The sequence below is a fragment of the Meriones unguiculatus genome, chromosome 8 (assembly GCF_030254825.1).
Source record: "Meriones unguiculatus strain TT.TT164.6M chromosome 8, Bangor_MerUng_6.1, whole genome shotgun sequence".
Taxonomy (NCBI): domain Eukaryota; kingdom Metazoa; phylum Chordata; class Mammalia; order Rodentia; family Muridae; genus Meriones; species Meriones unguiculatus.
The window spans coordinates 47158359-47171034 of NC_083356.1; the positions used below are offsets into that span (position 1 = coordinate 47158359).

The 12676-nt window shown below is 41.1% G+C and overlaps 1 protein-coding gene across 1 annotated transcript in view; it reads left to right on the top strand.

Annotated features, from left to right (window-relative positions):
- The window catches only part of Samd12 (sterile alpha motif domain containing 12), a 435546-nt gene extending 424495 nt beyond the window's left edge, over positions 1-11051 (top strand). The window contains exon 5 of the mRNA XM_060389418.1: positions 6016-11051. Coding sequence (XP_060245401.1) covers positions 6016-6038 — 23 coding nt within the window. The 3' untranslated portion in view covers positions 6039-11051. The remainder of the gene's footprint in view (positions 1-6015) is intronic.
- The last annotated feature ends 1625 nt before the right edge of the window (positions 11052-12676 follow it).

The window sequence follows — 12676 nt, forward strand, 5'->3', positions numbered from 1 at the left end:
TTTCCTAACCTGCATTCACAGTGAGGAAAGGTTTGTGGTGAGAGCAGATCTGCATTCTGGTCTCAGCCCTATCCATCTAGCCACAAGACAGTGACAAATTCATGTACCTGCCCTCCTCTCAACAGGTGCTTATAACACTGCAAAATGGCACTGGAGTTGGAGCAAATGACTGTCTATAAAGTCCTAGCTGGCCCACAGTGCCTGCTCAGTAAATCCTAGATCTGCTTATTGTCTGTTCTTTGGGGCAACTGTGGTACTAACTCCCACCTGATATAAACTACAAAAACATATCCAAGAGCAATTCAGGCCCACCCCCAAAGACCTCAAACTTAAAGTCCCATGAAAGACACATTCTTTCACAAAGGCATGTCCCTTTCTTTCTTAATGAAAGACTTTTCAAGGGAAAAATCTTATTTGCTCTTTCAGATCATGAGATGTAGGGTTACCTGATATAGTATCTTTCCTCCAAATGTGCCAAACCTTCATTCTTGTTGCTGGGGTGAAAGGAGGTAAAGCTGAACACTTAAGTCCAAAATCTGTTCCTGATCCCTCAGCCAAGCTGGCTGTTGGCTGCTAAGCAAGCAACTTCCTGCCTTTGAAGTGTTAGAACCTCTGTTTATCAGGCAACTGTCTGAATGTCTGCACTAATCAAGAGGAGAGTGGAACCAGGGTACAGCAATTGTGACCTGACAGGTGGGGACAGAACAGAAAGGCCTGACGTATGACCGTTGTGTTTCTTTTCCTAGCTCTTGAACATGGAGCTCTTTGTATCTCTGGTTTTTCAACGGACCTTTGGGAGCTTGGGATAATAATAAAACAACAGAAGCGGTCACCCATCAGTTATCTCTTATTTGCTAAACATGGTACAAAGAGCTTTTCCTATGACCTAATTTTGTCATCACAGCAACCCAGTGAGGTAGAGATTATGTTAGCTATTTTAAAGATGAAGCAACTGAGTTTTGAAAAAAGAAAAATCATGGTTTTACATCACACAGCTGGTAATCGATGAGCCATGGAAGTAAGCAGAGATCAGTTAGAACACATGCTCATGACCACTGCATTTGGAAGTTTCACTGCTTGTCCCATACTCTGGACTAAATATGATTAAGTGCAAGAATGCAAGCTAGATTAAACAACCGAAAAAAATGAATTCATCAATATCATTTTTTTCTTAATCTCACAACTGTGTCAAGCACTTGCTCTATATTTGATACTGCATGGTATTTTAAGAAGACACAAAAAAAGACATGGCAACACCCTCAGAAAGTTAAGAGGATACTTGAGGCACTGCTTCTAGGTAGAATGCTCATTGGACATATTCAAGTCCCTGAGTGTAAAAAATGGGTTGATAGTTATATTAAATAAAGAATTTGTTGAGGATTTGGTGATAAAAGTTTAAGGAACAATGCTATAATACAGGAGAGAGTTCTTAACTGTGTCTAAAAAGAGAGAAAATTTTGTAAAGTATGTGACTGCTTGAGGGAGGAGGTACTGAAAGATAGAGGAGAGAGTATTCATGGTGTCAGAGGTATACAGAGAAAGCATCTGAGAAGAAAGAGGTTGGAACATAGGACAGAATCATTGCAGAGAAAATGGGGAGCTACAATGATTCTGATATAGCTGCAGCACAGGGGGCAGGAGCCCAAAGCAGGTACCATATAAAAGATGGCTTTCCTCCCACTTAACAGAGAGGCAGAGATGCCAAGTACAAATTGCCATTTTTCATTTGACCAAATGTATTTTATTTTGTTGTTTGTTTTGTTTTTTTTTTGTTTGTTTGTTTTGGGTGTTTTGTTTTGTTCTAATTAATTTCTAAATTTGTTTGAATTATAGAGTTTAGCTTGTTAAACAATAGGATTATTAATGACATTGAACATTAAATTAAATAGTTAAGATATTTCTATTATTAATTTATTTATTCACTTTACATCCCAATGATAGGCCCTCCCTCCCTATTATCCTCCCAGTCCCACCCTCCCTCCCTTTTCCTCCTATCCCCCCTCCTTTTCTTATCAGAAAAGGGAAACCCCCAAACTTACCCCTGCTCATCAAGCCTCATCTTTCCCTGTGACCTGGCAAGGCAGCCTTGCTTGAGCGGGGCGAGGGGGCAGAGGAAGGGAATGATCAAAAAGCAGGCAACTCTGTTTGTTTGGGGTTTTTTTGTTTTGTTTTGTTTTGTTTTGTTTTGTTTTGTTTTGTTTTGTTTTGTTTTTGAGACTAGGTCTCTTGTAGTATGGTGTAGCCCTCAGATTTACTTCATAGCTAAGAATGACCTTGAACTCCTGATCTTCCTGTCTCCCCTCTCTATGGGATCATAGTGCATACTGGGTTTATTCGGTGCTGGAGATTGAACACAGCGTCATTAATACTAGTCATGCTACTGTAACAACTGAGCTATTATCCTCAGCCCCATTCATGTAATGCATGCCTGTGGGTATGTGCCTCATGCTTGTGAACATACGTGTGTGAAGGCCAGAGGCTGGGGTTTCATGTCTTCTATTGTTTTTCATTTTGTTTGTGAGACAGGATCTCAATGAACCTAAAGTTCATAGATTAGCTAGACTGACTGGCCAGTGAAGTCCAGGGATCCTCCTGCCTCTGGCCTCCCAGCACTGAGATTACAGACATACACCACACACCCAGCTTTTAGTCATTTGTTTTCATTTTGAAACAGGGTCTCACTGTGTAGCTCTGGCTGGCCTGGAATTTGCTTTTGAGACAAGGCTGGCCTCAAACTCACAGATACCTGACTGCCTCAGTGTCCCGAGTGTTGTGCTTACAGACATGTACCACCATACATGAAAGAGAACTCAGGTTTTATTTAGGAGTTGGATATCTGAACTCAGGTCCTCATGCTTAAGTGACAAGTACATTATCCACTGAGCCACTGCTCCGGCTGCCTTCATGCAGCTCTTGAAATATTATTTCTAGGGCTAAAAACAAAAGGCTTTCATGAGGGCAGGAGAAAGCCAAGTGGATTTAGGACATGTGCAGCCTGACAACCTGAGCTCTATCCCCAGGTCCCAGATAGCAGAAGAAGACAACCAACTACCCCAAGATATCTTCTGACCTCCAAACATTCATGGTGGCATGTACATGCTCATATACATATACCCACAGACACAATAAATAAATAATCACCTTTAAAAATAATCTCTAGTGATGACAGAACAGCCCATCACAAAGCATATGTGGTAGAAAGATTAAGGTTCAAGTTTTTTTGTTTTGTTTTGTTGTATTTTACCTACAAGGTTTCTCTGTGTACCAGCTCTGGCTGTTCTGGAACTAGCTCTGTAGACCAGACTGGCCTGGAACTCGAAGAGGATCCTCCCATCTCTGTCTCTGCAGTAATGGGGTTAAAGTTGTGTATCACAAGCCCAGCTTAGGTTCAGATTCTAACTTAACTGAGTGCATGGTGTATCCACCTTGAGTAAATATTGCCTTCTTCTTTCCACTGAACCTAATACAACATGGTGATCCATTTAAAACACCCAACACTAACTGCAAGAAGCATTAGCGGACAATGAAGGTTGACCTAATGTAGTAGAAAAATGTAAAAAGACAGCATTTTGCCACAGTGTACTTCCTTCTTTGACCATATGTCTTCCCAAGAATCATGCCTGTGATCATCATGTCCCAATAGCTTGTCAATCCCCAAAACCCTAATTTGTCTGTGGTCTCTACTGCCTTGTATATTCATATTCTTTAAGAACATCTCGCTATTCCTGCTGATACAAATTAATTTCTACTGCAGTTCTCTACCCTGTGTGCCATTGCCTTTCATTGTTATGATTGAACTTGTGGGTAGGTACAGAATCCCACCCTGGAGAGGAGGTTGGTGGAGAAAGACTCTGAACTCTTGTATTTTGTATTTCTGACCCACTACACTTCTGCATCGCAGGGGTAGAACGTACCTATGTCTGACTACAACTTGGACCCTGTGACCTGTATAACCTTAGGCTAGTAACATTCGGGGCCTTGATTTCCTTACTGGTGAAATGGAGATTTATTTTTTTCTTTCCCTAAGAAGAGTATTGGACACTGAAGGTGAAAAACCGTTCAAGTATAATAGGCTAAGGTTAAATCCATGGATGCAAATTAGACACACCTGCCCTCCTTGAGCTCTTGGAACTCCATATAGGCAGCACAACTATTTGGATGATAGACCTAGAATTTCCCAAACAAAGGTGTAAGCATAGTAACTCAGCAGGGCTCAATTCTTAACTGTCATTATTCCTGCTGGAATTTTACCTTGTTGGCTTTTTTCCAAGGACATACACATATCTCCCAGATCTGACTGTAATGACATCCTCAAGAATGTGGTACCATGCTGTGTCAGTTTGCTCGAAATCTATGCTGTGCCTCAGGGCTGTATGGAGATGGCATACTTATAGGTTGACCTGGATATTTTATATTTTTCTCTACATTACTCTCTCTCTCTCTCTCTCTCTCTCTCTTCTTTCTATCTAACTAACTATATATCTCTGTCTCTCTATCTCTGTTCTGTCTCTCTCAGTGACAATGGGGCATCATTTTCTGTGTGAGAGTAAGAAGTATTGTTTGTTTGGGTATCAGTGGTGAATGTCAGCTACCATGATATATTAGTGAATCACTGTTTAGGAGTTTGCACATAATGAGCCTAAATGTTCTTACTGTTTTGGAAAGTATTTCAACAATAGTACTAGTAGCACTATAGCATATCATAAATGTTTATCCTATTACTATATAATTGTCATAATTAGTATTTTAATGGTCATGTAATCATCCATCTTACTAATGTACTATAATTTACTTAAATTTCAACAACAGAATTGTTTGATTTTTTTTCTTTAGTATAAATAACCTCTAACTTACAGATTTTTGCTCAGAGCTTCTTGTATTTTTTATATCTTTCCCTGGGGTACACTACTAGGAATGAGATCACTAGATCAGGGTATATGAATTTTTAATGATTTTTAAATAAATGGATGTTATTTTTCTAGTTTACAATGCCATGAGCAATGTATTAGCATTCTGCTTGCATTACAACCTTATCTGAAGTGTGTGTCACTATTTGATATTTAATATATTTACAAGAGGATCTTTTGCTTTACATTTTCTCATAAATAACAAGTTTTAATCAAACCCTTGCTTATGAAGTATGTATCTTCTTGTATTTTGTACAGCCACCTGGACTCAAAACCTAGGGGTGCTTCTCTTTTATCAATAACTCCCACTGTTGTCCATTCATTTTGTGTATTAAATAAAACTAATGTTGAAGTCTTGGAAAAAGCATTCATGTATACTCATGATAATGAATTATTGAGGACCTGTGTGTGGAGAACTGTTGGCAGTAGCCAGATAAAATAATGGGAAAATTAGAACATTAAAATGAGGGTAATATATCTAGTCCAGAACTGCAAAGGTCCAAAACACGACTAACGTTCTAATAGTTCAGTCCCTAGTCAAATTTGAACGACTTTCTCCTTCTAGCCCCAATCCTCATTCCATTTTCAAAGAACTCAGGAGCTCTTAATCATACTGCTTCTAATATTTCCTCCTTGATTTTATTCAAGTATTCCTAGTGAATGAAATCATCCCTACACACACACACACACACACACACACACACACACACACACACACACTATGTCTTACACCATTTCTAGCCTCATAGTGTACTGGGCCAGTGCATGCGTGCAGCTCTGGAATATGAGATGGAGTCTCACTTTGCACCCCTGTCATGGAGCCGAATGCCAAGTCCAGAGACCCAGCTTTGCTCTCCATTCCAGGCAGCATTGCCTGGATCTTGAAATGGTGTTTTGCCAAATGCTACAAGGATTGTTCATGAGTATAAGTCACCACTAATCCATCCTGAGTTGAGTAACCCGCATCTTGGCTAGCCCTTTCTCTTTGACCTAAGGGTGTTAAGGTTTGCTTAAGATAATTGCTACATGCCGGTATGTCAGACTAGGAAGAAAGCAGCTAACCATGTTTCCCTTTTTTTTTCCTTCTTCTTCTTCTTCTTTCTTGCAGCCGCAACAGAGGGTTCTCCATAAACATGCTAGCCTTGCAAGCTGCTGTCCTGCCAGTGGATGTGAGCTTGGCCTGTTCCCCAGGGAAAGACTTACTCATGGCACCACCAGAAGAGATCCTTGGAGCACTGACAGATTAACTGGATTAATTGAGAAAACGTCTATTTTATGGACGTTTGTCAAGATTATGGACTTTGGGAGAAAAAAAAATCTTAGTTTGCTGTGGATTTTCAAATGAGGTGCATAACATGCAGTGCCAACTCGTTGCAAGCAGTCATTGGCAGACCATGAGCTGGAAACTCCCTTCCAGTTCGCATCACTGTGCATCACTCAAGTTCCCCTGGGGCTCCCTCTGTGCCCTCCACTAGAAGTCCTGTTTTAGCATGGCAACCACGGGATAATTTCATTAAGTGTGCAGACGGCATGATGTTTTAGAAAAAAAAGAGTTCTGCAATCTCAGTGGAAGGGTTCAAAAGATTATGCCCTGGTGGGAATGTAAACATGTCTAGATCATGTTAGTTACATCCAATGCTGAAGCACTTTATATGAGAACACTACACTGAGATAAAATAGCACATCTGGTACATGTAGGAAAACAGATGTTTTCTCTTTTCTTTATAATTCTTGTCTTACTTCTGGCTCAGACTGTCCAAGACAAACTGTACTCCTAGTATACTCCTAGTTGTTTGTGGTGTAAATATGGCCACAATACTGTTAGACTTTACCTGTTGACACTTAACTGGATAGCTGGATTACTCATAGCACAAGGGGAGGTAAGAATCAAGCCTGATGGCTGGAATATTTGAAGTCTCAGTTCTTTGTACCCAGGCACAACTTAACACATGGCGTAACGACACTCTGTACAGAATACTTCTCTTTGGCTAATGCATACATACTTTTGTCCCATAGAGGAGATCTTCCAAACACAAAAGAGCAGGGCCTTCTTTCCATCAAAGACCACTGTGGATTGATGCCAAGGGCAGCAGGACACAATCTTCCTCAGTGGTCCCACTTCCACACTTAGGAAAACTTCCAAAGGTCAATTTAAGTCACAGTTCTAGAGAGAAGCATCAAATGACCCCCCACTCTGTGCCTAGAGAAGGAACACATCTAGCCAACACTAGGTTTCTTCTTCAGCATAGAATTTACTCTTCCCTTCTATGTATATATGACTTCCTTTTTTTAATGTGAATTTCAACAAAGCATACTCCTGGAAAACCCTTCAGTTCAGTGATTGCTTACCAGGACACTAGGAAAGTGTTCATTCATAGGGATTGCTCCTTTGTGATACATTAGCATCTTTTCCCAGGAAATAGAAACTTGGCTGAATCCAAAACTCAGCAAAGTGTGTTATGAGCACCCATTAACCTAACCTGAGACCAACAGGAATCAGAGATTAATATTTAAAATAGATGTAACAACTTCTAGAACCCTTCCAGCATAAGCAAGTAAGACATTTTGCATTATCTCCAAACATTTATTGGCTGTCTTGACTTGGTGTCTCAGGAAGCAGAAAGACCTGAATGAGATACACATAGGACATCTGTCTACAGGATGGCTCTTATCAGGATGTGTGCTAGAGAAGGGGCTACCAACAGGGAACTCCGAGAAATGATTGTTACCATGAGATTGGGAATTTATACAAATCACCATCATTCACAGACCATAATTCTCTAAGAAGCTGGCATTGATAGTCCAAACCCAGGCTGCCGACATTCCATCTGTATGACCCATCCACTTTGCCTTAGTTCCAACAACAGGGTTTATGGATCCCACCATTCCTTCTTTTGAGCCAAGTTCTTGAACCAAGAACTGTATGTACTGAGTCAACTCTAGTATGTAAAGAACACTCTACCTGCTTCTACTTAATTATTTCTTTCTCTCAAACACTCCCCTCCTTTCCCACAGTGTAAACTGAATGGAGACACCCACATCACCTTACCACAGAAACATAGGAAAATGTTCATGGCAGACTGTATGAGTCTTGCCTGAATGAGTGGGCAGCTACACGGCACATATAGAGCCTTGCTAAACAGCCAACTAAGTTGATCAGAGCTTCCTGAAGTAGCTGTTAGTTGCTTTCTTTGATGCCCACTCCAGTCCCTATACTTCCAATGTTTCTACAGACACTATTATTTATCACTATGCTGGATTCTCTGGGATGCCAATTCTGTAACTACTCTAAAGACCCTGAATTGATTCTAATGAATCCTATAAACCCTGCCAGGTGCTGAGATATTGTAGCTGGGAATTAACTGATTGTAGTCAGTGATATTCTGAGACTCCAGCTAACACCCTTGGAAAACATTGTAGTGCAGAGGTCCACTAAATTATCATGGGCTATCATTATTTTGGCTTTTGCAAAATAATCTGAGCAATTAAAAAGAGTTGCCTCTTTTTTTTTGAGTCAGAGGAATACTGTAACGTTATTAAAAGATAATGGCTAAAGATGGAAGTGGGAAAAGGCAAAATGAAAGCCCTTAAAGAGCCCAGTTGAAAATGGTATCTCTAAATATGCCTTATTGCCTGGCACAATCTACATATTTGCATATGAGCCCATATTGTTTTTGAAACGGTCGACCTCTGTTTAAAATGATTATAGGTTAGGAAACACAGTGGCACAAAAATCTGTGCATGCACTAGCAAAACCAGAAAAATAGAGAAATGATTTTATTCACAGTCTTCGGCTTCTTTGTTGTATGGGGATCCTTTGTGAAACTGCCTTATGGTTACTTCTTGCTGTGCTATGTGTGTTTATGTGTGTGGGGCGGCGGAGGGGGGGTAAAGTCCTGACATGTCTATGGTGAGTTTTGTTTAGCAGGACAGAGATACAGAAAGCTAAGAGGTAAATTCTTTCATATGTAAAGACTGTAAATGATTGAGGCTTAATTTTTCCTTTTTCTTAAACCTGTGCTACCCCTTTCACTAAAAGGCTGACACTCACACTTACACAGGAAAGGCACTCTTGGGAATGAACTGAAATAAGTAATTATCAAGCTCTCCAGGGTGCTGAGGGGATTAGCTCATTTCAGATCCAGAACCCAATTTAAATTTGCAGAGCAAATCATGACAGTAGCTTGAGACTTGCCTGGGAGGATAGCGGCCCTATCAACCATCTTTCTGGTAAGTGTCTTACCTTCAAATCCCTGCACCAGTTGCTTGACATGTGGACCCACCAATCTGGTTTCTGCCTTCGCAGTGGGTAAACACGCCAAGTTCTCTCCAGAGCCCTTTTGCAGCTGCCCAAACAGAGGCACACCGTCCTCGGAACTCAGAAAAACGTGCCATTTTTAACATTCAAGGGGGAGAGGGAAGATCAAGGGTGCCTGTGAATATAAACTAAGGTAAGACCTTCTAACAAATCCACCCCGGAACACCCTGAATGCTTTCTTTATCTACAAATGTCACATAATTGGTTTGGGAGAGCAACAGTAAAAGTCTCAAGGAAGTAAAGTTTTCAAGACACCCCTAACACTTTTTTTTTATCAAAACCTCTTCTCCATGCATTAGCAGGTTCATCCTTTGCTCTGTTTTCTTCCATGTTCTTTAGAGCAATTTTGCTACTTGACAACTAGACTTAAAGCTGCCATAGACTTAAAAATCTAATCTTTGAAAGTGACAAAAATGCCTTTATTCTTTAAAGGTTGTTTTTATTCATCACCTCTCTCACCGCCCCCTCCACCGCACTTTTTTGCTTTATTTTATGTGTGTGTGCGTGTGATTATTTTTTCTTCTCTTTTCACATAATGCATTAGGTATATTTCAAGCAGTCTATAAAGAACTCAGACAGAAGCACATAGTCCTCCCCATTTCCTTGCACTGCCCTGACTAATAATTCAGTCTTAATATTTACCTTGATGCAATGCAAGCAGCACTGGGCCCCCATTTTCATCTCCAGAGAGTCACTGGTCCATGGTGATCATTAAAACAATGCCAGTGGGATTAGAGAGGAAGACAAGCCAGGAGATGGATCTACTTGGGCACAGCTGAGGACTGTATTTCAAAGACAGGCAAGCCTCCACCTCAATCTCCTTAGAGCTGGGTCTAATCCTAGAGCCACCGAATGGTCCTGTGAACTCTACTTTATCACTAGACAGAAATCCTGGCAGCTTCAAGGTAAAAGAAGGCTGCTTCGGTTGTGTTCCCCTGGTGATGTCTGTTAGCTGGAATACAGAATAGGCTTCTGGAAGCTGTCAGTGAGAGAAAGAAAGGACCAAGTGTGCTTCCTTTGTGAAGGTGGCTACAGGGTGAGTATCAATGCTGACACCTTCTGTCCATCGCTTTAGTTTCAGAGGCAACATCCTGGATGAGGGAGTGGGAAGGAACAAGCACTATTTCTAAACTCTAAAATGTGTAGCATGAAATCTAGATGACAAAATGAAAAGGGGAAAGAACACCAGGCATGAACCAGTGGTGGTCCTCTGCTTCACGTCAAATGGCCACAAGATGACTTCTACAAAACCCTGAAACTTGTCCATGAAAGGTTTAATAAAGCTAACCTTTCCTTGACCACATAATGCTACTCATGAACCTTAATAACCCAAGCATCCTCCCATCAGAACCCCCTTTAAATACTTCAAGCATTTAAAGGACACTAACAATCTGAACTGACTACCATCTAAAAGTTACTGGTGACAGGACTCATTCTGAATCACAGTTCAACCAACATAATGATGCCAAATGTTGCTGTTCTTTTGACATTCCTTCTGATCACGTAACATTTTCAAATTCTAGTCCTAATGGCTTAGGGATTTGGGTCAATCAATTGTGTTACTATTCTCTAAACCTCAGAAATTTCTAATAGCCTTAGAAAGGATCTTAGAAGTCAACCCTTCTGCCTAAACTGTGTAAATCTATTGAGCTAGGCAGTGGTGACACATGCTTTAATTCTAGCACTCAGGAGGCAGAGGCAGGTGGATCTCTGGGTCCAGCTGGTCTACAGAACAAGTTCCAGGACAGCCAGGCCTACACAGAGAAACACCGTCTCGAAATACCAAAAAGAGAAAGAAAGAAAGAAAGAAAGAAAGAAAGAAAGAAGGGAGGGAGGGAGGGAGGGAGGGAGGGAGGGAGGGAGGGAGGGAGGGAGGGAGGAAGGAAGGAAGGAAGGAAGGAAGGAAGGAAGGAAGGAAGGAAGGAAGGAAGGAAGGAAGGAAGGAAGAAAAACAAGCAAGAAAGAAATTTCACCCACCTTGGAGCTACTCATTCCTAAATTGACTAACTGCAACACTGGACAGTGCGGATTGCCTGCCACTTTTTTTTTTTTTCACAACCTTTTGGAATTCAATCACTTGGATCAAAGAAAATAAAGAATTGAATCGCACAGTTTTTCCATATTAGCAGAGACATATTATCATAGGTATCAAATGTAGAACTCCAATTTGTTTTGAAAGAACACACAAATCTGTTTGGTAGAATTGCATTTAATCACTACCACACCTTCTTTATTAAAATACTTTATGCTAAACAAAAATTCTTACTAAAATAGATCAGTATTTCACCTGGGAAGGAGAAGCTATGTCTGCCTCCTATTCAATACATCAACACCTTCGAGGTTGATTCTCTCCCACCCACAAACTGAGCGTGCTCTGCCGCCATGTCTTCAGAAATGACCCCAGCTTCAAAACAGCACAAAGGCCATGAAAGGACCTTCTCAACACTCTAGATAGACTCATGCTCAAGCACAAATACAAAAATAGAGTTTGTTGTCGTGCTTTGGTTTGATGATTGTTGACTTGAATATACATATATACCTAATCCAACTACACTGGGAGCTGACCACAGACTCAGGATGCTTTGGGCAATTTCCATGTCTAGATCCCATACAGTTAATTCAAGATAATCATGTGTCTTCTCTGGAATCAGCTGCAGAGGTGAAGCCCATGCCAGTTCTTCTATATACGAAAAAGGCCTCTGGTGGAACTAGGAATGTAATTATTTTGATAGTGTTTTCATAGCATGCACAAAGCCCTAAGTTGGATCGCTAGCACCACATAAAGCAGGTAGAGTAGTACATGCCTGTAATGCCAGTACTTGACAGGAGGAGATGAGAGAGAAACAGGAATTCAAGATCCTCCTGGACTGCATAGCCAGTGTTGAAGCTCACCTGCTCTACGTGAGATCCTGTCTTGAAAAATTAATCAGTTAAAAAGACCCCCAGTTACTGACAGAAACCTTGAAGGTCATGCTAGTTGCTGATGGATATTTATGTTCAAATTCCTAGAACCATGTCTTTAACCTTATTTGGTTGATTTTTTTTTTTTTTTAACAGTGCTGGGAATTGAATTCAAGGTCTGGCACGCTGGCCAAGTATTCTACCATTCGCAGGCCATCTCTTTCATGCTCTTTCCGCTCCCACCTCAGATCACAAGAAACCATAGCCTTGGCTTCTGCAGGGTGTAAACACCCTCCAGGAAGGGAGGCGTCTGGCTTGTGCACACTGGCACTGGGCAGTGGTGGGGCTCTGCGTAGTTCATCTACTTCCATCTACACCCAGCCTGACAGCACTGCCTTTTGGCTAAGCAAAGGAACTCACACTGCAGGGAACTGAAAAAGGCCAGGGAAGGCAGGTCCTTTGCATTATACATTGGAGGGGAGGGCGACTAGGGCAGAAGAAACTGGCCTGCTGAAAAGCTAAGCCAACTCAAAGGCTTTGAAACTAATTC